Raw genomic sequence first — 27,342 nt, 5'->3', positions numbered from 1 at the left:
GCCTACAGAACTAGACTGAGAGACCATTTAAAGTCTTTGCAGTTGTTTTGAGTTAATTAGCTGATTCGAGTGTGGCACCAGGTGTCTTCAATACTGAACCTTTTCACAATATTCTAATTTTCTGAGATATTGAATTTGGGATTTTCCTTAGATGTCAGTTATAATCATCAAAATTAAAAGAAATAAACGTTTGAAATATATCAGTCTGTAATGAATGAATGTAATATACAAGTTTCACTTTTTGGATGGAATTAGTGAAATAAACTTTTTGATGATATTTTTTATTATATGACCAGCACCTGTATGAGGTTATGAGGGCATCTAGTGGTCATCTGATATAATGACATCCAGAGTCACGTGTGAATGCTTTGTTACTGAAGTCAGTTGAATGAAGTTATGTGATGGCGGAGCAGCTCGTGTTCGTCTCTCCGTCTCTGTCTAAAGAACAGAACAGTGTCTTCATTCGACGAGACACATACAACACAATCACCTCTGATCTATAAATGTTCTCTATTATATATCAGTGAATAGGATTCTGTAACAGCGCTGCAGTGAGCGGATTCACTCACAACAAACTCACTCAATAGCTGTGTGTGAAATCGCTCACTCGTTCGTTCATTCTCTAATCAATTTACTAAGTTCAGAAAAATAATGCTTTATTGAATATATTATGATAAAATGTGTATTTGTTAAATTGGTTTACATCTGTTGCTCAAACTGTTGAGATCGGACTGAAATCATCAGAGATCTTCAGAATAAACTTCATCTGACTGCATCTGGACTCACACACATCTTCAGCTTTAACAGAATAACCAGCAGAGGTCAATAAAGACCAATCGTACTCCTTTAGTGGGAGGAGCCAAACACATACTCTCCTTTAGTGGGAGGAGCCAAGCACATACTCTCCTTTAGTGGGAGGAGCCAAACACATATTTCCTCTGTTATACTTTCGGTTCTGTCATTACTCATGTGTCCCGGTAAACGCCCAGTGGTTTACTAAATTTAAACATCCAGAATGTAAAACTCCTGCTGAACGTTTACAATGTACGTTTTTAAATCCTTTTAAATATAAGGGCCCTATTTAAACGATCTGAAACGCAAGTGTCAAAGCGCGAAGCGCAAGTAACTTTGTGGGCGGGTCTCGGCGCTGTTGCTATTTTCCCGGCGGGATAAATGGCTCTTGCACCCGGCGCAAATCTAAAATGGGTTGGTCTGAAGTAGCTTCATTATTCATAGGTGTGGTTTGGGCGTAACGTGAAATAAACCAATCAGAGCGTCATCCAACATTCCCTTTAAAAGCAGGTGCGCAAGTTCCATTATGGATTGCTATTATTATGGCGTATTTACCAGGCGCACACCAGGAGCGGTTCACAGCCGAGGAGACTGATGTTCTTGTAAGAGCAGTGAAAGACAGAGAAGTTGTGTTGTATGGGGATGGGAGAAACCCACCCAAAATAGCGTCGGTTAAACAGGCGTGGGAGGAAATAGCCACAATTATTTCATCAATTTTTTTTTCCTGGTTCTTGACGGACAAACCAATTTGTCAGATGTCCTTATATACATATATGACCTCAAACATGTCTGATCCTTAATTACTACAATTAGCCTGAATAATTTGTAAGCTAGATTTATGTAATTTTTTCACATCTTCGTGGCACACCACAATGATTTCCGTCATCTCATGTGTTAATATTTTTTTAGTGTAACAATTTATGATTTGCAAAAATAACTGTTGCATCTGTGTAGATTACATGAGCAAAGTGTATGCGCGTTGTGCACGCTATACATTATGGTCAAGCATGCGCCCCTAAAATAGCATAATGAACAACGCGCAACGCGCCACTGACTTTAGACTAGGTTTTTTCTGGTCAGTGGCGCAATTGTTTAATGGAACAGCAAAATAGCACCAGGGATTGTTTGCGCCGGAACACGCCTCCTTTTTTGCGCTGAACCGCCCAGGGAGCGCAAGTTCATTCACTAGTTTAGCGACGTGCTTCTGTGGAGGGAAAAGCGCGCTTTGCGCAGGTGCAAAATAGGAATGACACATGCGTCGGTGTACAAAGTCAATTGCGCTGGGTGCAAGATAGGGCCCTGAATGTCGTTGTGTTATTCTACCAGTCGTTGTGTTTATTTGTGAAAAAGGGTTGACTGCTAACCTGTCTACGATTTCTAATGATCTCTACGTTGATGTGAGGATTGTTTGGTTACTCTGTGTCCGTTTGTGTCCATGATGACTCAGATTTCAGATGATTAAGAAACACACACACACACTGATAATGTTAGTAGTCTGTGTATTGTGTGAGCTGTGTAGTATTTGATCTCAGATCAGTGTTTTCTGTCTGTATTAATGTGTTTGTGATGTGTGTCTGTATCTGTCTCTTATTCTCATCAGGTTCAGATGCTTCAATCTTCTTCTGCTGCTGGTTTGTCTGGTTTATCACAGCGGTCAGTGTCACTTATGTTCATAAAGGTGTTTATTCTTGGTGTTCAGTGTCAGATAGAGTTATTCTAGTCAATTATTTCTCTGTTGTGTCTCAGCCAAGACTTTTGTGAACATTTGTGGATTAATGTGGAGATTTCACTGATTTATCTGCTGTTCATTTATTAATAAACATTGTTCAGGAGTTCATTCATTACAACTGCTCTCTTACATCTGATACAGCTTTATATTATTTTTATCATAAATTAAAATGTAAATTTTTTTTATGAATATCTTTGCTGTAATGAAGTCTCTTCTTTAGTTCTGTGTTCATTATTATAAACGATTGCTGTATTTTTTGTTAAAAGCAGGAAGAGTTGAATCTCAGGTGTTTGTAAGGTAAAGCTCTTGGAGCTCATTTAGATTCTGATGAAGCTGCTGTTTTCTGTTCATTCATGAAGCAGATCTCATTAGTCATTAGTGTTTGAGATTCAGCATTTAATGATTTTATTTCATGTAGAGACGATGAAGTAACCTGAGGTTGAGAGTCTAGATGAAGAGCACAAAGACAAAATAGATCATGTCTCTGATGAGCAATGAACATCCTTAATATTTACATTCATTTCTGATCTTAAATATTAGAGAAACTCCTCCATCAGTTCACAGATGATGAATCCACTTCCACTGAGATGAAATATCTGTAGCAAAAGAGTGTCTTCGGTGCCAAGACGACTCTGTCACATCTAACAGCTGCTGGAGAGATATGTGTGGTTAAAAATATATGATGTGTGAGCTGACATTATTAAGAGATGAAGTCTAGTAGAAAGCAGTTAGTATAATCTGAGATCATCAGAGATAATAATGATCATCTTCATGTTGATTAGCACTGATCGTTCACTCTGAGATCAGCAGAATATGATCCTCACAGTATAACAGAGTAACTGATCTCCCGATTGTTCTGTCATTTCTATGTATTTCTATGTATGTTTTGAACACATCTGTTGAAATATGTGTCAATGTGAGGAAGAGGACACACAAAGTTTCTTTCCATTTGAAACATCTTCAGAGTTTTTTCTTGCTTCTGTTGTCTGTTACAATTCTTTGTGCCATAGTTCAATTAGGACATTTAAGTCATTTTTATAAACCTGCCTCAGGAAAAAACATTACTGGTGTACTTTGAGACAAAACAAAGGCACTGATATATTTCAAGATCAGTTCAGTGTAAGTTTCTTTCAGCTGAAACAGCTCAGACTTACACTTTAGTCCAGGACTAGTCTAGATGTTTGAGATCAGTCACGTGACCCGTGCAGCTCTAACAGCTGATCTGAGATCAGATTCACAACATCCTGGAGCTGTCAGAGAGACAAGAGATTCCTTCACAATAAAAGTCATGTTCTGTTAATAACCAGCAGAGGACAATAAACACCTTGAGACTCAACTATTTTCTCTCTGAAAGACTCGGAAACTCTCAACTGTGTGTGAATTATACTTTCACTTTCGTTTTTACTTCAATCAAGTCAAGTCACCTTTATTTATATAGCGCTTTAAACAAAATGCATTGCGTCAAAGCACTGAACAACATTCATTAGGAAAACAGTGTCTCAATAATGCAAAATGATAGTTAAAGGCAGTTCATCATTGAATTCAGTGATGTCATCTCTGTTCAGTTTAAATAGTGTCTGTGCATTTATTTGCAATCAAGTCAATGATATCGCTGTAGATGAAGTGAACCCAACTAAGCAAGCCAGAGGCAACAGCGGCAAGGAACCGAAACTCCATCGGTGACAGAATGGAGAAAAAAACCTTGGGAGAAACCAGGCTCAGTTCAATCTCACTAAATGTGTTGTGGTTTATGAAATTTAGACAGAATATAAAACTCATGCAGAACTTTTACAATGTAAGTTTTTATCTTTTTGAATATAAACTTGTGTGTTTTTGTGTTATTATACCAATAGTTGTGTTATTTGTGGAAAAGAGTTGCCTGCTAATAAAGCTAAGGATATGTATGTTTATCATTATGATGATGATTTTTATTAGTGGATTATTAATGTAATTATTCACTGTTCACTGATTGTAATCAAATGATTTGTTGCTAGCAGGTTACTGGATTGGAGATTTGTGTTTGAGGATTACACTGTACATCTATGAAACATATACAAGTTCATAAACCAGAGATTCAGATTATAGTTTGATGTTTCTTATAAGACCCATGTTTGGTAAAGCTTTAAATAGAATTGAAATGAAAGGTGTTGACTGTATTGTGTCAGTTGTGTAGTTTTTAATCTCTCAGATATATCAGTATTTTATGGCTGATTAATGTGTTTGTGATGTGTGTGTCTGTCTGTATCTTTCTCATAACAATCGTCTGCAAAATTATTTTTATGAGACACTTACAGTTGTTTTAAGTGCTAGACAGCATCATAGTGGGGTGCATCGGGTGACAGATTATGGCTTTCACCTTTCACCTTTTCAGCTTTTCCATTGGCCCCTGTAGTTTTCTTCCTAACTGCAGTTCAGCGGGAGACATTCTTGTGGTTTCTTGCACTGTGGAGTTAATAGCAAATATGATTTCCGGTAGGTATTGGTCCCATCATTTATGATTATCTTCTACAAACACTGCAATCATCCTTTTAAGAGTTTGATTGACTCTTTCTTTCATTTTTGTCTGTGGGTGGTAGGCTGTAGTTAATTTTGATGTTAAATTCCAACTGTATAGCTTCCTCTTTACGTGGGTCAGCAAAAAAGCCTTGGATATTTATTACTTGCAAGTCAGATTCTCTCTGTATTGGTGCTGGACACTGTTGTGCGTGTTGGGCTTTCTTTACATTGTAATTTCTAGAAGCGTGTGTCTACACTGATGCTTTGCCCCTTCTTGCCAAGGGTTCACATTGGGAGAGAAACTGTTTTGGGGTGTACGTATAACTACAACACGGTGTAAGATTTTGTAGTGGTATCTGAAGATCTTGAGTGTGTAGTGCTTACTGTGTTGCATGCTTGTGGTGGTGTAGTCAGACTGTAAAGAAGGTTTACTGCTTGATGGGTACCACAGTAGTCTTTGCTTTACTGGAAGCATCCATAGTAACTTGGCACTACCCACAGTTAAGGTCTAGGGTGGAGAAGATGGAAGATCATGAAAGTGATTCCAAAATTTCAGCGAGGTTTGGCAGTGGGTATGCATCACTGTCAATTATAGCATTTAACTTGCGATAATGCAGAATCAACATTTTTACATTTTTTTTCTGCACTAGGACCACCGGAGATGACCATCCTGATTGTGAAGATTCCACAATGCCGGTCTCCAACATTTCCTGGAGCTGCTAATTCAGGATGGCGTGTTAAGAAGGTGACATTCGATAAGGCCGTTGCTTTATGGGTATTTGAGGATGTGTGTAGATTTGATGTCGGAGTACATTAGTCGTGTATTTGTTTCAATCTTCTTCAATCTTCTATCTGCTTCATCTATGTGAATATGAGGCTAAGAAGATTTCTGAGTTTATACACTCGGTCAGAAATCATAGATGTGTGTGAGACTGAAGAATGTAGAGGACGAGTGTTTAAAGAAGGAAACTGTGACGTCGTCATCAAGAATCTGATCTTCAGTGACGCTGGGAAATACACTTTGAGAATCTATTACAATAATGATCAGACAGAGCTGGAGCGACAAATAAGGATTTACCAACTTCATATTCAAGGTGAAGACAAAACTGATCAAATATCAGCATGTGTTTTCTGAATTTTCTTTAATATTTGCGTATCAATATCCAATGGCTGTTTTTATCCACTGAGAAATTATTACAATTGTTTCCCCAATCCTAAATGTTATGCTGTTTCTCGGATGAGATTTCTGTGAAAACAGATGAGGGGCAAAATTTGGATGTTCAGGGAGTGTACTAAATTCCTTATTTGTTTGTAAGGGTAGGCTCGTAAATGTGCGTGTGACGTAGTTGTGCGTGAGCAGAGCGCTCACGGCAGTCTGTCAGAGCGGTTCCAGTTTACTTTCGGTTTCGTTTTCTCTGCCGCTATTTCATAGTTGTAAATGTGCGTGCATAAATGTAAGTTAATTTATCTTTCTTTATCTGTCATATTGCAATTATGTTGCCACAGCATATCTGATTATTGTCATCAGTAAATATTGTAGTTAAGTTTATAAAGAATATGGAGAAGTTATGCATGCGTTATTTACATGCAAATGTTTAGCGCCATTTATTGTGTGGTATTTACTTTTAATGTATAGAGAAGATGTATACTGAGGTAAACGTACTGTGTTAATGCGTACAGACAAATTCTTATATTTCCTTTGTTCGTTTCAGACTAAACCACATTTGCCACCTCTGTTCATTTAAGAACTGTATAATGCTGGATGATATAAAGTGACACATCTTGGAAGATATAAACCATTGATCAACAATCTGTCTCCTGTCACACTTCTTGCTGGAGTTCCGTAGTGGACTAGCATTCCACCTACTATAGAGAACAGATTCCTTTTACAGGGAGATTTGGAGCAGAAGCAACAGAGCTAAGAGCGATCGACTGACCGACACTGATGGGACTCTGACCATTAAAGAGTTTACAGCCAATGATGCAGGAACATAAAACTCTGGACACTGAAGGAGAAACCTTGATCACAGTGACAGTCACAGATATGCAAGAAACCCAGTGTATATTCAGAAATAGGTTTATTCCTCATGATTTGAACATTAAATTGATGCTAAACTGTGTGACTAACCTTTCAATATCCTCTACAGAATCTAGTATAGAATCAGTAGGAAAACTGGACAACACAGATAAAGACAAAACTAAAAACACTAAATTACTTGTTAAGTAAAACAGGCACTGAGAGCTTTTCAGTAAAAAACAACAACAACAACAAAAAAAACATCTTCCCACCTTCCCCTTCCAGCTGTCTGGATTGGGATTTTGATTGGGAAGTCAAATCAAGTCACCTTTTTTTATATAGCACTTTAAACAAAAAAGAACATGTCAAATCATCATCAAGAAATATAGAGCTGAGTTTCATCAGCATAACAGTGAAAGCTAATGCCATGTTTCCAGATGATATCTCCCAAGCATAACATGTAAAACGTGAAGAGTAGCGGCCCTAGTACTGAGCCTTGAGGTACTCCATACTGCACTTGTGATCGATATGACATGTGAAAGTGTAATCTACTAACATGAGAATGTGTTTTTAAATGTTAAAAACATCTGCTGTTAAAGATAAAGTTGAAATTATATTACACAGTCCAAGGTAAAAAAAGCACATTTTGGAAAGTTGGGAGGTAGTGTCAAAGCATATCTCAGTAGCTTAGTACATATAAGATACATAAATGTATAGTTTCATTTGTCTGAGTACAAGGTTTTATTTTTTTTAATTTTGCACCATTTTGTCCCAATTCTCAAGAATGAATGTTTTGTAAACCTTGAAAGACTATACACTGTGAAAAACTTAACAAATCCACTTTTGAACCTCTTTTGTAAGAAGCATTCCGGTGGTTCCATTTTTTTTTTTTACATGATAAGTATGATTTACATGAAGTATGAATTATGATGAGGATCTTTTAAATGGATATCCATGTGTTGCTGTTTAGATCTGCATTTCCTAGACTAAATAGCCATTATGTGAAACTGCATGACAGACTGAGACACAATCAGAGCTGAAATCTGCTGCTCAAACTGTTGAAATCAGACTGAAATCATCAGAGATTCTGATAAACATCATCATTATCATTATGTGACAAACATCATTATGTGGGACCAAACAGACAGTAGCTGCACAATGTTTGGTGGACTTTCTCGTCTTATTATTAGTCGTCCTGATTACCATGTGAAGTTTCTGATTATTAGATATATGTGGTTATAGTCTCATGTTTTTGTGTTCTGGTATATACAGCAATTGCTTTACAGCTTATTTCAGCAAATTATTTTTTTATTTATCACTTTTATGCAAGTTGAATCAGTACACTTAAATATTACACGTTAACATCAGACTAATATTACAGAATTACAATCTGCGTAAAGTTATATACTCTTTTAACTCATGTTATGACATGCTAAACAAGAAGACATGATTTGTATTTGTAAATTTTGTAAAGTATTTTTCATGAAATATAAAAGTATTAATCAAGAGCAAGTCCCAACCTGAAATATTTACATCTGGACTCACAAATCTACAGTTTATTTTGACCAAGTGTCTATGCTGGTTAATAGAGCAAATCTTAATAAAAACTACAAGAGGAAAAAATGAGGAATTTCATTATAGTGCTTTATAACAAATCAAAGTAAGGAAGCAACACCTGATCTGATAAAGAAACTATTACTTCCTCTGGAGAGGAAGTGAAAACACTGTGTGGTTTAGTGTCTCTGCATTTTGGTCTTATCATACAATTTAAACTTTGACATGTTTAATCTCTGAACACGGAAGCAGAATGAAGGAATGGTATTTCCTCTTTGTTGTGATTTCAGTCATGTGACTCGTTCAGCTCTAACAGCTCATCTGAGTTCAGATAGCTCCGGGGGAAGAAACACATTTCCAGGCAAGTCCTCACCTGTGTGGAATTCTCTTTCACTTTAGTTTTGTCTTGTTAAATGTGCCGTGGTTTACGCCAGAACAAAAGATTCATGCTGAACTTTTACCATGTAAGTATTTGTGTTTTAAAATATAAAGTCAACCTATGTTTGTGTGTGTGTGTGTGTGTGTGTGTGTGTGTTACTCTATCAATAGTTTTGTTTTCTTTTTGTGGAAAACTGAATCTTCTAGTGACACTAATGGAATTAATTAATGTTAATGTATTTAGGAATGTATCTAAGTTTGTGATTATCATGATGATGATTGTAATAATGTTATTTTTTATTATAAATATTTGATTGTTCTACATTGATATCTCAGATGAGAGGATTGGTTGGTAACAGGAAAAATAATTTAGTAAACTTTGTTTGTGTTCATTGGGCCTTTGAGTCTGACTGGTCATTTTGAGTCTTACACTGGAATAATTTATTAAAGTAAATATTCAGATGTTTCTTTTTGGACATTTTTTCATTTATGATCCATATGATATATCCGTAAAATAATCTGAAAGTTAAGGTTTAGGGTCACTTTATTTCAATCAGGTCTGTATTATTCACTCAGCACAGTATTTTCTGGCTGTATTAATGTGCTTGTGATGTGTGTCTGTATTTGTTACATAACTTTCGTTTTCTGAACAGGTTTTACCGGTTGAACCATCTGCTGCTGCTGCTTCATTGCCTCCTTTATCACAGTGGTCAGTGTCATTTATTTTTATTAACTCTGTTTATTTTTGGTGTTCAGTGTCAGAATTATTTCTCTGTTGTGCACTCAACAAAGACTTTTGTTTACATTAATCATTTCACTGATTTATCTGCAGTTCATTCCAATTAATTTATAAATAAACATTGTTCAGGAATTCATTACAACTGGACCCTTACATCTGATACAGTTTAATATTATTTTTTCATCTGTTTATTGAGATGTAAAAAATTATAATAGTGTAATACAACAATATTGTAATTACATCGTCTTACATTTGAAAAGTGCCAATAAACAAGAGGAAAAAAAAGAAGAAATGTAAGAAAAAAAAACAGCTTAAGTGATTTCAGGCAGTGACACAACAAAACATGCATACAAGGCATACACAAATCATGATTAAACAATGGTTAATTTATGCAAAACTATAAGGGAGGAGTGGGGTACATCAAGTATCAAACTATCTCGTCTTCTCCTGTCTCATTTAGTACGTTGTTAAAATCTGAGTTTGAGATAAAGGAAATAAAGGGTGTCCAAATATTCTCAAAAGAAGCTTCTACAGCTTTATCAACATTTGAAATGTTAAAATATGAAACTGCTAATATTGTTTGCTCTTTTTGCCCTCATTTATATTTTAAATTCATTATTTTAAACAAATATCTGGTTGCTGCTATTTAAGTTACTTTTTAATGATGTTGTCCTTATTATAAACAGTCTTCGTCTTTTTTTTTTTTTTTTGAAATAGGAAACACTTAAAACTAAGTTATGGGTAACACTTTATTTTGATGGTCCCTTTTGAACATTCTGTGGACAATAAGTAATGTTGCACCTACATCAGAGGTGGGTAGAGTACCCAAAAACTTTACTCAAGTAAAAGTAAAAGTAATTCTAGAAATATTTACTCAAGTAAAAGTAAAAGTACTAGTCTTGAATAGTTACTTGAGTAAGAGTAAAAGAGTATCGGATAAAAAATCTACTCAAGTAGTTAGTTACTAGTTACTTTGGGTCATATATACTGAGTCTATTTTTATTTAGATATATAGATAAAATGTATTTAATGTATGTGTGTGTGTATAAATGTATATATTTCATCAGCCTTTACTCCAATTTATTATAAAACCCTGTCTGTTTACTTAAGTAACAGATATAGGTGTCATGCCATAACATATTTTTAATACGACTGACTTTATATTAAATGTGAAATTAACAATGAAAGTTAAGGTGATGTAAATATTGCTACTAATCTTTCATTGTTCAGAAAGAGAGCAAATAACATTTACATTATTAAAGATCCTTTTCACTGACAGTCTAGAGTTCAATCACTCTCAGAAACTCCCATTAAAATCACTTAAACTGTTAACACTGTGAAATCAATATCTTAATTATAGATTCGTACACACATCTGCACTTTGTTGTTTCTGACGAGAGAATTCGCCAGAAAGAGGTCTCCATTCAGTGAGCGAGTGAAGGAAGCACCGGCATTTTAGCGATGACTCATCTGATCACATTTGATTGGCCAATGCTTTAATAAGCTCAACAGAAGCGTGTGTGATTGGTTATAATGCGCAGCGCTGTAAAAACGCGTCTGTCTCTCGCTCAGCACCAGCAAGCGATCACAGATCTGAATTAAGCAGCTGATGATATGACTTGCTGAACGTACTCGCACCGGTGTGATTGTTTTAAAATTAATAAAATCTTAATCGGCTATTTTTTTGTCTTTTGGGAGCTGCATTCAACTGGACTCCCCTCTGTTATAAGCCACACACGTACAACAAACTAATGTCACAGTGGTATTGTGTACTGTAATCGAACGTAGCCCAAGTTATTACCTGTTAAACAGTAGACAGCACACACGTTCATCTAATAAGGATCTCCATCACAAGCAAATAATAGCCTTTGCAGATTTGCTTTCAATTCAGTGCAGTTCCATAGCCCCGTTTTCAACGCTGCTGATGTTAAACGTGGACCGCTTCAGACACTTAGCGCGTGCGGCAGGGAGCTGAACGACTCATTCAAACTGATTCATGAACCAATTCACTCGTTTGCCAACTGGTTTGATCAAGCCTTTGAACAGAATTGACTCAAAAGAATGAATCATTCGCGAATGGGCATCGCTCATTGCCCAGAGAAAAGTAGACAGCCTGTTTGGAATAAACTGAAGCATTTATAACATTTATTGCATTAAGATAAAGTAACGAGAGGGGCGTCGCCCACAGTAACGAAGTAAAAGTACAGATTTTCCCCAAATAATTTACTCAAGTAAGAGTATAAAGTACCCATCTTTAAATATACTCCGAAAAGTATTAGTTACCCCAAAAAATTACTCAAGTAAATGTAACGAAGTAAATGTAACCCGTTACTACCCACCTCTGACCTACATGTGAACTAACTCTCATCAGAGTATTAGTAGACTTTTGGCTTAATATCGGCTTATTCTTTATTGCGATGGTCAACCAACAGATATTTCACTGAGTATAAGAAACTTGTTTCAACACTAACCCTCCCTCTACTAATGGGCTAGGTGCACAAGATGGCGCCGGTGAGCTTCAGCGATGTGAGTGTGTGCATACTTACCAGGGGGGCAGGGTTTCATATTTTTTTGAAGCACCCCTGGGTGCCACCATTGTCTAGCGGACCCCCACCTGCTGTTAGCATTCCATTGACTCCCATTCATTTTGGCGTCACTTTGACAGCGAATAACTTTACATCTGAGGCGTTTAAAGACTCCATTTGTCCATTAATTATTTATAAAGAAACACGAGAATGTATAAAAGGCTCCATTACCTTGTATTTTACGTTATGGTCCCGTAGAAGCAGTTTTTGTAAAAAATAGGCTAACGATTGCGTCATAACCAGCGACTCTCTGTCGCACAGTAGAGAAATTACCCTATGGACAGGAGGAGAAGCTCGCAGGCAATCTTTTACTGTCTATGAGGCTATCGGGGGGGAACGTGGAGGCATAAAGTCAAGGGAGATAATTAATCAGAATACTTACCAAAATTTGCTCCTGTTCACGCTCGCCTTCTCTGGATGATTTGGTGGGTAATTCAGATTTCTCTTGGCACAGCGATTAGAGGATGTACAGGTTGCTCACGTGGCATCTACGTCATCAAGCTCAGTTTAAGTCTGCGCAATACCACCGACCCCCAGGAAGTAAGTACTTCTACTCATAGACAGTAAAAGAAATGGACACAGCGACCCCATTGGAACTCAATTGAGACAAATGAAGCCCATTTTTATCGTTTTTTCAGCACTTCAGTTTCTGACGCGCAGACTCAAACTGAGCTTGATGACGTCAGCAACCTGTCTGCCAGATGTAAATCTTCTAGTAGCTGTGCGTGCAAACTGCCATCGTTAATCTTGCAGAGACGGCGAGCTTGAGCGGGGAGTTCTTTGGCGTGAGTGAGCAGGAGTAAGTATTCTGATTAATTATTTTGTATAGTATTTTAAAATGTAACGCCAGTACGCTATATTAAGTTAATTGCCTGCGAGCTTCTCCTCCTGTCTGTACGGTAATGCGACAGAGAGCCGAGTGGTTATGACGCAATCGTTAGCCTATTTTTACAAAAACTGTTTCTCAGGGCCATAATGTAACATAGAAGGTAATGGAGCCCTTTATACATTGTCGTGTATCTTTAGAAATAATTAATGGACAAACAGAGTCTTTAAACGCCTCAGATGTAAAGTTATTCGCTGTCAAAGTGACGCCAAAATGAATGGGAGTCAATGGGATGCTAACGCAAGTGAAGTTCTGCTACAAGATGGCGGCACGCGGCCGACTTCAACTTCCGGTCGACTTCCTTGCCGCCTGGTTCTAATTGACTTCACTTGTCTGCGTTGAATCCAATGCGGTCGCTGTGTCCATTTCTTTTACTGTCTATGATACTTACTTCCGGTCTTGCGACGCTCGCATTTACTATAAGGGAACGAAACTTGACTAGATGGATATGATTAATGTTTTTCAAATTTAACAGCGAATAGTATATCAAAGACACGAGGAAACATCCTCCCTACATTTTTGCGTACCTCTGTGTGGAAATTCATCAAGATACAACGCGGAGATTGCTTTATTCTTCTGTTGATTATGCGGATCAGCGTCAGCTTCAGGTTAATCAGTCCACAGGGATTTCTTAATTCAGACACAAACCACTCAAATATGTAATACTTTACATTTTCAGAGAGCTGATTTTGTTCTGACTGTCATCTATAAGATCATAAGGTTTCTGACTGTCAAACGAGGCAGACAGATATTTCTGATAAAGTATGTATGTTTTGTTAACTTTATTTGATAACAGTTTATAACTGTGTACAATTTAACGTAATGCTATTATGGTAGGTTTGCATTAATTAAAAGATCGCTGTTTGCATTCATGTGTGTTTTTATCAATGTTTATCTGTTTTGTAAAATATCTGCAGCATAAATTATTTTGTCTATAAGCAGCGCATGTATTTTGTTACTAATTATTAAGAGATTCAGATAAAACAAATATCAAAATTAGTCATGTATTAGTCGTATTATTTTACAGCCCGTTTTTTTTTTCATTTCAAAATGTTTGATGCAAAGTTGACTGTTTCATCATCATTTTCACAACATATTTTTTTTATTTGACAAACTAATGTATGTGTACAATTGAGAAATGTGAAGATAAATCACAGTCCATGTCTCACAAGGTGAATATTTCATTAAACAAATAATAATCAATGTAATACAAACATTTTTGAGAAATAAGTAATTTTTACATTTACATAATTGGTAAGGTAAAAATAAATTATTTATCTGTGTGTACACACCATGAGTTCAATTTTCATTTCGTGAACGGTAGGGAACATTAATCAATCAATCAATCAATCACCTTTATTTATATAGTGCTTTAAACAAAATACATTGCGTCAAAGCACTGAACAACATTCATTTGGAAAACAGTGTCTCAATAATGCAAAATGATAGTTAAAGGCAGTTCATCATTGAATTCAGTGATGTCATCTCTGTTCAGTTGAAATAGTGTCTGTGCATTTATTTGCAATCAAGTCAACGATATCGCTGTAGATGAAGTGACCCCAACTAAGCAAGCCAGAGGCGACAGCGGCAAGGAACCGAAACTCCATCGGTGATAGAATGGAGAAAAAAACCTTGGGAGAAACCAGGCTCAGTTGGGGTCAGTTCTCCTCTGACCAGATGAAACCAGTAGTTCAATTCCAGACTGCAGCAAAGTCAGATTGTGCAGAAGAATCTTCTGTTTCCTGTGGTCTTGTCCTGGTGCTCCTCTGAGACAAGGTGTTTACAGGGGATCTGTATCTGGGGCTCTAGTTGTCCTGGTCTCCGCTGTCTTTCAGGGCAGTAGAGTTCCTTTCTAGGTGCTGATCCACCATCTGGTCTGGATACGTACTGGATCCGGGGGACTGCAGTGACCCTCTGATCTGGATACAGACTGGATCTGGTGGCCACGGTGACCTCGGAACAAGAGAGAAACAGACAAATATTAGCGTAGATGCCATTCTTCTAATGATGTAGAAAGTACATTGGGTGTTATGGGAAGTGTTCCCGGTTCCGGTTTATCTAATTAATGCAGCCTAAAAATCCTTTAACGGATTTGGATATTAAAAGCATATTAGTATGTTATGTGTATGCCAGGTTAAAGAGATGGGTCTTTAATCTAGATTTAAACTGCAAGAGTGTGTCTGCCTCCCGAACAATGTTAGGTAGGTTATTCCAGAGTTTAGGCGCCAAATAGGAAAAGGATCTGCCGCCCGCAGTTGATTTTGATATTCTAGGTATTATCAAATTGCCTGAGTTTTGAGAACGTAGCGGACGTAGAGGAGTATAATGTAAAAGGAGCTCATTCAAATACTGAGGTGCTAAACCATTCAGGGCTTTATCAGTAATAAGTAATATTTTAAAATCTATACGATGTTTGATAGGGAGCCAGTGCAGTGTGGACAGGACCGGGTTAATATGGTCATACTTCCTGGTTCTAGTAAGAACTCTTGCTGCTGCATTTTGGACTAGCTGTAGTTTGTTTACTAAGTGTGCAGAACAACCACCCAATAAAGCATTACAATAGTCTAACCTTGAAGTCATAAATGCATGGATTAACATTTCTGCATTTGACATTGAGAGCATAGGCCGTAATTTAGATATATTTTTGAGATGGAAAAATGCAGTTTTACAAATGCTAGAAACGTGGCTTTCTAAGGAAAGATTGTTATCAAATAGCACACCTAGGTTCCTAACTGATGACGAAGAATTGACAGAGCAACCATCAAGTCTTAGACAGTGTTCTAGGTTATTACAAGCAGAGTTTTTAGGCCCTATGATTAACACCTCTGTTTTTTCTGAATTTAGCAGTAAGAAATTACTCGTCATCCAATTTTTTATATCGACTATGCATTCCATTAGTTTTTCAAATTGGTGTGTTTCACCGGGCTGCGAGGAAATATAGAGCTGAGTATCATCAGCATAACAGTAAAAGCTAACACCATGTTTCCTGATGATATCTCCCAAGGGTAACATATAAAGCGTGAAGAGTAGCGGCCCTAGTACTGAGCCTTGAGGTTCTCCATACTGCACTTGTGATCGATATGATACATCTTCATTCACTACTACGAACTGATGGCGGTCACATAAGTATGATTTAAACCATGCTAATGCACTTCCACTGATGCTAACAAAGTGTTCAAGTCTATGCAAAAGAATGTTGTGGTCAATTGTGTCAAACGCAGCACTAAGATCCAATAAAACTAATAGAGAGATACACCTACGATCAGATGATAAGAGCAGATCATTTGTAACTCTAAGGAAAGCAGTTTCAGTACTATGATACGGTCTAAATCCTGACTGGAAATCCTCACATATACCATTTTTCTCTAAGAAGGAATATAATTGTGAGGATACCACCTTTTCTAGTATCTTGGACGGAAAAGGGAGATTCGAGATTGGTCTATAATTAACTAGTTCTCTGGGGTCAAGTTGTGGCTTTTTTATGAGAGGCTTAATAACAGCCAGTTTGAAGGTTTTGGGGACATATCCTAATGACAATGAGGAATTAATAATAGTCAGAAGAGGACCTATGACTTCTGGAAGCACCTCTTTTAGGAGCTTAGATGGTATAGGGTCTAACATACATGTTGTTGGTTTAGATGATTTAACAAGTTTATACAATTCTTCCTCTCCTATAGTAGAGAATGAGTGGAACTGTTCCTCAGGGGGTCTATTGTGCACTGTCTGATGTGATACTGTAGCTGACGGCTGAATGGTTGCAATTTTATCTCTAATAGTATCGATTTTAGAAGTAAAGTAGTTCATAAAGTCATTACTGTTGTGGTGCTGGGAAATGTCAACACTTGTTGAGGCTTTATTTTTCGTTAATTTAGCCACTGTATTGAATAAATACCTGGGGTTATGTTTGTTTTCTTCTAAAAGAGAAGAAAAGTAATCAGATCTAGCAGTTTTTAATGCTTTTCTATAGGATATGCTACTTTCCCGCCAAGCAATACGAAATACCTCTAGTTTTGTTTTCCTCCAGCTGCGCTCCATTTTTCGGGCTGCTCTCTTTAGGGTGCGAGTATGCTCATTATACCATGGTGTCAAACTGTTTTCCTTAACCTTTCTTAAGCGTAAAGGAGCAACTGTATTTAATGTGCTAGAAAAGAGAGAGTCCATAGTTTCTGTTACATCATCAAGTTGTTCTGAGGTTTTGGATATGCTAAGGAATTCGGATATATCAGTAAGATAACTTAAAAAGCAGTCTTTTGTGGTAGAAGTGATGGTTCTTCGATACTTGTAACAAGAAGTAGAATTTACTATTTTGGCTATATGAAGTTTGCACAGAACTAAATAATGATCTGAGATATCATCACTTGGCTGAATAATTTCAACACTATCAACATCAATTCCATGTGACAGTATTAAATCTAGAGTATGCTTTCGACAATGAGTAGGTCCTGAAACATGTTGTCTAACACCAATAGAGTTCAGAATGTCTATAAATGCTGATCCTAATGCATCTTTTTCATTATCGACATGGATATTAAAATCACCAACTATTAAAACTTTATCTGCAGCCAGAACTAACTCGGATGTAAAATCACCAAACTCTTTAATAAAGTCTGTATGGTGCCCTGGTGGCCTGTATACAGTAGCCAGTACAAACATAACAGGGGATTTATCATTAACATTGGTTTCTCTGGATAATGTTATATGAAGCACCATTACTTCAAACGAGTTATACTTGAAGCCTGCCCTCTGAGAAATCCTGAAAACGTTGTTATAAATTGAAGCAACTCCTCCCCCTTTGCCTTTTAGACGCGGCTCATGTTTATAACAATAATCTTGGGGGGTGGACTCATTTAAAATAATGTAATCATCAGGTTTTAGCCAAGTTTCTGTCAAACAGAGCACATCTATATTATGATCAGAGATCATATTATTTACAAAAAGTGTTTTCGTAGAAATGGATCTGATATTCAATAAGCCAATCTTTATCATTTGTTTATCCATATTGCATTTGTTTTTTATTTGTTGAACCTCAATTAAATTGTTAACCTTAACTTGGTTTGGACGTTTTTTGTATTTTCTAGTTCGGGGAACAGACACAGTCTCTATAGTGTGATATCTAGGTGAAAGAGTCTCTATGTGCTGAGAATTAGCTGACCTCTGTGACGGGAGGCAGCTAGCAGACAGTCGGTTTAGCCAGTTTGTCTGCTTCCTGACCTGGGCCCCAGTTAGTCAAGTATAAACACTAAGACTATGTGCCATATTTCTAGACAGAAGAGTGGCGCCATCCCAGGAGGGATTAGTGTATTTAATTCATTCACCGGACCCAAACATACACAGTTTCAAATCCACTGGCATAACAGTGATATTATAAATCCTGTAAACCTATATAGAAGGTAATATTTGGATTTCTCCGGTTCTCTGCACTGGCGTTTAGCACAACCGGAAATATCAAAGCACACACACGCAAGAACGGAAATCCAAGATGGCGGAGATATGCAACTAGCCCATACTCTACTAACATTCTAATCAGAGGTAGTAGGTGCAATGTTAATTAAAGTCAACAGAATGTATCAAAGGAACCACCAAAATAAAGTGAAACCAAGTTATGTGTACATGGTAAATCCTATCTGGTATTTTGCATTTAGATTCTGACTGAAGCTGCTGTTTTCTGTTCATTCATGAAGCAGATCTCATTAGTCATTAGTGCTTGAGATTCAGCATTAAATGATTTTATTTCATGTAGAGATGATGAAGTAACCTGAGGTTGAGAGTCTAGATGAAGAGCACAAAGACAAAATAGATCATGTCTCTGATGAGCAATGAACATCCTTAATATTTACATTCATTTCTGATCTTAAATATTAGAGAAACTCCTCCATCAGTTCACAGCTGATAAAGCCATTTGAATGTGTTATGAAATATCTTGGGCAAAGAAAATACTGTTGGCTAAATGGCTGATGAGCTTTATTATGGAGAATAGACAAAAACACCACATTTATTTTTCAGTATTGATACTTTGTATTGATTTAATATTTATTGTCTGTATTTCCAGGAAACACATCTAACCCTGTGTCAGGAGAAAAGAGAGGAAACATCAGACTCAGATGTGAACATGAGGACAATAATATTGTTCACATTGATTTATTCAGGCTGTCAGAAGATATAGATGTGTGTGAGACTGAAGAATGTAGAGGACGAGTATTTAAAGAAGGAAACTGTGACGTCGTCATCAAGAATCTGATCTTCAGTGACGCTGGGAAATACACTTTGAGAATATATTACAATAATGATCAGACAGAGCTGAAGCTACTAATCAGGACGTATCAACTTCATAGTTATGGTGAAGACAAAACTGATCAAACATCAGCATCTGCTTCTTTAAATGATTACATCTGGTCTCCAATCATAAATCTGTGTTTATGGTCTTGATTGATTGACAGCATTATAATAATGATTAATATCTTTCTGTTTCTCCTCAGATGAGATTTCTGGGAAAATAGGAAAGCCACTAAAGATGTCTGTTCTGGTGTCTGATGCTGATAAAGTGGAGACAAACTCTAGTGGAGAGTGGAAGGAGGTTTGGACGAGAGATCACGGGGTTCAGAGCGACCGAATGAATGAAACTGATGGAAACCTGATAATTAAATCATTTCTGGACAGAGATGCAGGAACATACAGAGTTCTGGACGCTGAAGGAGAAATCTTGATCACAGTCACAATCAAAATAACAGGTGAGAGAAACTCAGATATGAGGAAATATTATTTACAAAGTATTTTGTAACCTTTTCACACACTCTTTCGTTTGGGTCGTATTTCTTTTATGCTGTGGTGCCAGACAGGAATTTGTCTTTCACAAAACCCTTCACTTATTTGAGAAAAGCAAAGAAAAACAAAAATTAGTTCACAAATTGACCCGCCACAAAGCTACAAAAAATAAACAAAATTATGCCAAGTCACAAGATCAGCAGTAATTCCAACAATTCAATACATATAGTTCCGATAGTCAATAAGGGAAAACATATATAAATACATTTCCCCGATGAAAAAACTGTCAAAAAGTCAAAAGTCAAGTCACGTGAAAACAGTCATCAGAACTGGCCTAGTAGTGTACTCATGACTCCGTTTACTTTTAATAATCTGGTCCACGTTTTGCTGGAACTTCCCAGACGTGAGTATACAGGCTGGAGGATCCCAATCCGTCAATTCCGCTGAGGTTTTAGAACTGCTCACTCGTACTGTTAGCCCTGCAGCGTCTAAACGACCATCCGCTAGTAACCAGGCAGCAAGGAAGCCGACCGGAAGTTGAAGTCGGCCGGGTGCCGCCATCTTGTAGCAGAACTTCACTTGCGTTAGCATCCCATTGACTCCCATTCATTTTGGCGTCACTTTGACAGCGAATAACTTTACATCTGAGGCGTTTAAAGACTCCATTCGTCCATTATTTATTTCTAAAGATACACAACAATGTATAAAGGGCTCCATTACCTTCTATGTTACATTATGGCCCCGTAGAAACAGTTTTTGTAAAAATAGGCTAACGATTGCGTCATAACCACTCGCCTCTCTGTCGCATTACCGTACAGACAGGAGGAGAAGCTCGCAGGCAATTAACTTAATATGGAGTACTGGCGTTACATTTTAAAATACTATACAAAATAATTAATCAGAATACTTACTCCTGCTCACTCACGCCAAAGAACTCCCCGCTCAAGCTCGCCGTCTCTGCAAGATTAACGATGGCAGTTTGCACGCACAGCCACTTAGAAGATTTATATCTGGCAGACAGGTTGCTGACGTCATCAAGTTTAGTTTGAGTCTGCGCGTCATAAACGGAAGTGCTAAAAATAGCTAAAACTGGGCTTCATTTGTCTCAATTGAGTTTCAATGGGGTTGCTGTGTCGATTTCTTTTACTGTCTATGCTAGTAACACAATGACGAAGATACCATGCTTTCCTTTTAATGATCCAGAGCGCGATTGATTAGAACACAGACGATACACTCTTTTGCCACGGATAAAACAATAAAACAATAAATCGCAGGAGTCTTCGAGCGGAGCTCCGCGAGGTACACTCACTGGCTTGACTTCTGACAGCCGCCTCAACTTCCTTGAGCAGCGCACGTCATCGAGATAAAGGTGACTGGGCTGTCCCCCAAGACGTCCCCATTAGTGATGGCCGATTCGTGAACGAATCGTTCAATTTAACCGGTTCTTCTTAGTGAACCGGTTGAACCAGTTCACCAAATCGAACTGAATCGTTTGAAACGGTTCACGTCTCCAATAAGAATTAATCCACAAATGACTTAAACTGTTAACTTTTTTAACGTGACTGACACTCCCTCTGAGTCAGAATAAACCAATACCCCGGGGTAATCCATTTACTCAAACAGTACACTGACTGAACTGCTGTGAAGACCGAACTGAAGATTAACACCGAGCCGAGCCAGATAATGAACAAACACGCCCACTGCTGGAGCAGTTCTCGTTCTCGAGTCAAGAACCGGTTGCTTCGGTTTTCGGATCACCAGTACACTCAACCGAGAATCGTTTCTGTCGGACGCGTCCGAATTGAGAACCGATGAACTGATGATACTGCGCATGCGTGTAATTTTTTAAGTACATTTTTTTAAGAAAGTGTGATAAAATAACTTTTTTTTTTTTAGATGAATGTTTCCAATCTGTATATTGTATATAATGTATAGGCCAAATGGGTTTTCAGGGAAGTTGGACAATAATTAAGACTCTAAAGACTCTTATGTTTAATATAGGAATAAGGGATGATTTATGAGATATCTGTACTGTTTTTATAGTTAATGATGACACATTCACAAATTGAGTTTGTAGTAAACAGTACATGAACACGAGTAGAGCAGCTGATGACACTGAACTGCAGCACGTGCCGGTTAGAGCGATTCTCGTTCTCGAGTCAAGAACCGGTTGCATCGGTTTTCGGATCATCAGTACACTCAACCGAGAATCGTTTCTGTCGGACGCATCCGAATTGAGAACCGATGAACTGATGATACTGCGCATGCGCGATTCAGCGTGAAGCCAACTGACTCACAGCATGTCTGAACCGAGGGGATTCTTTTGGTGATTGATTCTGATTCTGTACTAGTAATGTTATGAGCGCGGGTATTTCGAGGGCTTGGATGAAGGGCAATCTAGCGAAACGTAAGTTAATTTAATAACAAATACTTTGCAATGGATTATGTTTAGTAAGTGGATCATGGTTTCTGCGCTGATGACACCTAATTTATTTTCTTTATATCTTCAAGATTTAAATCCTCATATGCACATTATTGCTGTTACTGTATTTGGGTGTTGTTGCAAAATTCTAATGTAAACTTTTCATGATTATGAGGTTTTTAACTGACTAAAGTTATGATTACTGACTTTATATATTTGAATGTTTGATAGACGTGACGCCATTACGTCGAGCGTAAAAGAACCGCTGAACCGTTTTTTTCAACCGGTTTATTGAATCGAACCGTCCAAAAGAACCGGTTCCCGGAAAAGAATCGAACTTCCCATCACTAGTCCCCATCTTCATCGTTATCTTATGACGACCGCAGATTCACATACTATATACATTATTTTGATTTTTATGGATAAAGAACTCGGATTATTTTACAAATGAAAAATGAATAATAAACTAGGATAAATGAACATTTAATTGCTTATTTCATGACGGCATCGTCACAATTGGGACAGCACTGGAGTTTATTCATCATGATTTGAACATCAACATAATCACCGATGTGTGACTTACCTTTCAGCATCCTCTACAGAATCAGATACAGAATCACTGGAAAAACACACCAACACAGATATAGACAAAACAAAGGACACTGGACAACACAGTAAGTATAACAAGAGGAATTGAGAGCTTTACAAAAAATATATAATTGAGTTAAAATATATATAAATATGTGCTCTCTTCCATCTGTAGAGAACTGGATTGTGTCAGTTGTCGTGTGTTTGCTGATTCTGGCTGTGATTGTGATTTCTGTCTTCATATGGAGACGTCAGCACAGAGATCACACACAGGTTCCAGCAGATCCCCCACAGGAACTGGAGGAACTATAATGATCGGATTGAACTGCACATAGGCCTTGAACACCTGGTGATGCAAATTAAAATGTTTTTGTAGTACAAAATCAGGTTTAAAGCTTAAACCTGCCTGGGAGCAGCTTATTTCATGTAAACAGGATTAGATTGCATCTTTTTAAGTTGAATTTATATTTAAAATCTGTCCAAGCCACTGCTATTTTATTACAAGAGTATCCTACTAATCCTGGGTAATAATTTTAAATAATAATAATGTAAAAATTAATTTGAAAATAATATTAATGTTGTGTAATCTATAATACTATATACATGTTTAGCCAGTTTTACTTACTAAAATATTTATTTGTGATAAAAAATATTTTATAATTGTATTAGAGTCTTACAGTACAGTTAATCTGAGCTGTGCATTGAGTGCTGATATTATAATGGGGGTGACTTGATGGACCGCATGAGATACATGTAACAGAAATGACTCGAACCAGGCAAATTATAGAGTCTATCAGGGCTGTGTTTGAAACACGGAGTCGAGTTCCTCAGGAAGTCATAAATTAGTTCTAGTGCCACAAGAACCAAGCAAGATGACCAACCAACTTTTTCACACAACAGCTCTCAACATTAACACCACTAGAACAATTATTGACAATTTTAATTTGCAGAAGAGATTGTCAAATTTGTTGTTAGTAATTGAAATGCAACGCTGGACATCACATGAAAACCCATGAGAGTACTGCACAAGTTCTATTGACTTCCCCCACCCAGCAGAACCAGACTGAAATTCCTAAGGGGGAAGGGCTTTGAACCTCTGGTCTCCACAGAACATCCCTATGTCAGAGAATGACAAAGAAACTGTCTTTTGTACATATATATGGACCAGAATGAACTCAAAAAGACTTATAAATGAATCAGTCCATCGCTTCACTCCATATTCATTTATGTGTGACCCACACATTCGACTATCATCTTATAATCACTTGTGTATTACTTGTGTATGTCTTTTGATAACTATAGGATACATAGTCATGTCTAGTATCGATATAATCGAATCTGCTTGCTTGAATTAGTTCAGACAATCATTTATTTGTTAAATATATCATAACCTGGTTATAGGAATCGTGTCCAAAATTAGACCCTGCAAGAGCGGGAAAATTTGTGATTCCCTTTGAGCTAAATTGACCTGTTTCCGTTACAGCAAATAACTTCAACCTGACTCTTAAGAAATTTTAATTAATGATGCTCTAAAGATAAAATTATATAAATTGCTAGTTACAACACTGAAATAAAAATGTAAAGCCTGTACAAATACAAGACATTGTGAATATAAATAATTGGGAATCATGAAAAAAAATATATAGTAGTATATACTAATAAAATAAAAACAGTGCACATTTAATTTATCAATTTTAACATTTTTGTAGTTTTGTTCGCTTGTCTGTTTCATTGTGAATGTCCAGAAATTTGTCAAGTTTTTTGTCAGGTGTCTTTTTTTAATTATATGATGTCATTACTTTGCTACGTTGTCAAGTGACGAATAGGGGGTACCCTCAACGTTGCTTATGGACGTGAGGGGGAAATGACCAAACAGCAGTATGTGACGAATAGGGGTGAGACTGTGTTGGTCTCGCCGCAATCAGCCAGTTGCAGCATAGCTGATCATGGTTTCGAGTATGTGGCATCTTTAAGTGAGGTACGATAAATTGACCCCCGGAGGTCCCCTGTCCTGCAGAGTTTAGCTTCAGCCCTAATCAAACACACCTGAACAAGCTAATCAGTGTCTTCAAGATCACTAGAAAGCTATTGACATGTATGTGTTTGATTAAGCTTGGAGATAAACTTGGCAGGACAGGGGCCCTCCGGGACTGAAGTTGTCCAGCCCTAATCTAAACCAAGGATCAAATTGGGGGATTTGAATCCCGGTCCTCTCAGACCTGAAGCAATAATCATACCCCTGATACATGCAATGGCTTTTTTTCATATGTTTTAAACCACTTTTGATGTAGATTTTTTTTTTTTTTTTAAGTGATTTATATTGAAGTAATGTCACTGTGTTTGTGTTATTAACTGGGTTTAACCATTTATATCAAAAATAATAATGAATTTGATCCTCAATGTAAATAACAGAACAATCTGAAATGATTCAGGATTCAGAAAACCTTCATCTGCTCTAAACATTATTCTGAGCTGTATATGGCACTAAATGCTGTGACTGTGAAGTTTTTGATCTAATGTTACAGCCTCGATAGTTTAGCAATTGGTTGCATTGAAGCAATATTGCAAATCAAGCTCCAAAACATTTGTGAAATGTTGATTAATGTGGAAATGAGTGAATATGGTACAACTGTAATCTCTTTAATAGTATGTGAATTAAACATAAGACAGTTTAAAAATGACTAGTTTGTTAGTTCTACCCCACTCATGTTTAACAGAGTTTTGCTGTCGTTTCATTTACTATCTCTGTTTTTAAACATGTTTTTAAATAAATATTTTTACCTGCATTTAATTTTTTGAGAATCTTTAATTTATCAGTGATTGTGTTTAAAGCTGAGATGACTGTGACTTGTTCAACATTGCAGCATCAGCTTCCTGTCTCACATTACATTTGAAAAAAACAAGGGTCTTTTGATGTGTTAAGAGTTCAGAAGGGAGAAACAATCAGTCTGAACTGCAGCATGACAAAACGATATGAAATCGCCTGGTATCACCTCAGTTCTGAAGGACTCATTCTACTGATTTCTGCGAAGAAGGACAAAATAGGAAGAAATCTCCTCACCAACTACGATCGAAATGATACTCATATAAAACTTACAAAAGACAGCTGGATCACCACAGTTTCTCTAGAGATTTCTGGAGTAACAGAGTCAGATTCAGGTCTTTATTTCTGTGGAATAAAGTCTAACACTCCAGAGATGTTCTTCGACAGACCCATCAGACTAGAGATCGAGGGTAACACATTTCAGTTCTTCAATCATGTCTTAACAAACTAAAGATTAGCAGAACATGGGTGGCAAGAGAAAGGCCATTCTATATATTTTCTTGATATTTCAGTGTATATGTGTGTGTATATATAATTGGATATCAGAGTACATTTTTAAGTCACAAAAATACAAAAGTTTGGATGCAGTGAATTGTTTTCTTGATCTGAAAAACTAATTGTGAAGACCCTCAAATGTCATTATGCAAAATCTCTGTTGCATAAAGAACAAAAAGTCACAGAAGCTCATCTTAACTCACTCTTCCATGTACAACTAAAACAGTTTTGTATTTGTGTGTATTTAATAATTTGTTCATATATTTATAGGTCTTTCTGTAACAGAAGTGCCAAAAGAGGTTGATGTCATAGGTAACACGTTGGTTGATATCTTTGTTGTTCATTTAATCTTCTAACTGCTGTGGAGATCCAACACTAATTCTAGTTATCAGTTAACACTTTCTGGTTCTTCAATTCTTCTCTACCTCTCTGTAGATGGAGTGACTATGAAAGAGAGGGCGTTGATGTTTGGTGGTGTTGTTCTGGCGATTGCTGTGTTTTTTCTGGCTACAGTCATTGCAGGTTTTATCATTCACCATCACGCCTGGCAGAAAGGATGGAGCGCAGCCAAACGCTCATCTCTGATTCGTCACAATTCAGCTAAATGACACATTTGTATGCTTTATTTTCCTGTCTGAGCTTTGCACTGCAAGCTAAACCAGAAATACTATACTACAAACTAAAATAAATGTCTAAATGCTTTTCCTGTTGGCCAGATCAAATTTTATATTGTTTTGACAAATGTCACCTTTTTCAGCCCAATTTCGGACACAAAATCAGATCGTGCTATTTCTCTTAAAACACAACTGTCTTCAAACTTTCAGAGAAACGGGCTTCAACCCTTTGCAATGAACAACAAGTTGAGATTAAGAGAAAGTCCCTTACGAAAAATCAATCAATCAATCAATCACCTTTATTTATATAGTGCTTTAAACAAAATACATTGCGCCAAAGCACTGAACAACATTCATTTGGAAAACAGTGTCTCAATAATGCAAAATGATAGTTAAAGGCAGTTCATCATTGAATTCAGTTATGTCATCTCTGTTCAGTTGAAATAGTGTCTGTTTTAATT

General features: G+C 37.0%; 1 protein-coding gene across 2 annotated transcripts; it reads left to right on the top strand.

The window, feature by feature from the left end:
* Positions 1–980: 980 nt before the first annotated feature.
* On the top strand, positions 981–26,969 carry LOC127935358 (uncharacterized). 2 transcript variants are annotated; one of them, XM_052533160.1, is made up of 9 exons: positions 981–1,044; positions 2,143–2,189; positions 2,393–2,445; positions 19,226–19,513; positions 19,653–19,904; positions 22,951–23,034; positions 23,124–23,297; positions 26,538–26,579; positions 26,703–26,969. In XM_052533160.1, exons 2-7 carry the CDS (start codon positions 2,173–2,175, stop codon positions 23,258–23,260), a joined length of 831 nt encoding a protein of 276 aa, XP_052389120.1. In that variant the 5' UTR covers positions 981–1,044; positions 2,143–2,172; the 3' UTR covers positions 23,261–23,297; positions 26,538–26,579; positions 26,703–26,969. The 2 variants fall into 2 exon arrangements, with proteins under 2 accessions (XP_052389120.1, XP_052389122.1); XM_052533162.1 differs by lacking the exons at positions 981–1,044; positions 2,143–2,189; positions 2,393–2,445 and adding exons at positions 8,845–9,052; positions 9,620–9,675.
* The last annotated feature ends 373 nt before the right edge of the window (positions 26,970–27,342 follow it).

This window comes from Carassius gibelio, chromosome A19, assembly GCF_023724105.1.
Source record: "Carassius gibelio isolate Cgi1373 ecotype wild population from Czech Republic chromosome A19, carGib1.2-hapl.c, whole genome shotgun sequence".
In the NCBI taxonomy this organism is placed as follows: Eukaryota; Metazoa; Chordata; class Actinopteri; order Cypriniformes; family Cyprinidae; genus Carassius; species Carassius gibelio.
This window is presented reverse-complemented; position numbering and strand designations above follow the sequence as displayed.

Coding starts and splice junctions, on each gene's coding strand:
- LOC127935358 (XM_052533160.1), top strand. Junction 19,905..22,950: donor AGTCACAATCAAAATAACAG/GTGAGAGAAACT, acceptor CTTACCTTTCAG/CATCCTCTACAGAATCAGAT. Junction 23,035..23,123: donor AAAGGACACTGGACAACACA/GTAAGTATAACA, acceptor TTCCATCTGTAG/AGAACTGGATTGTGTCAGTT.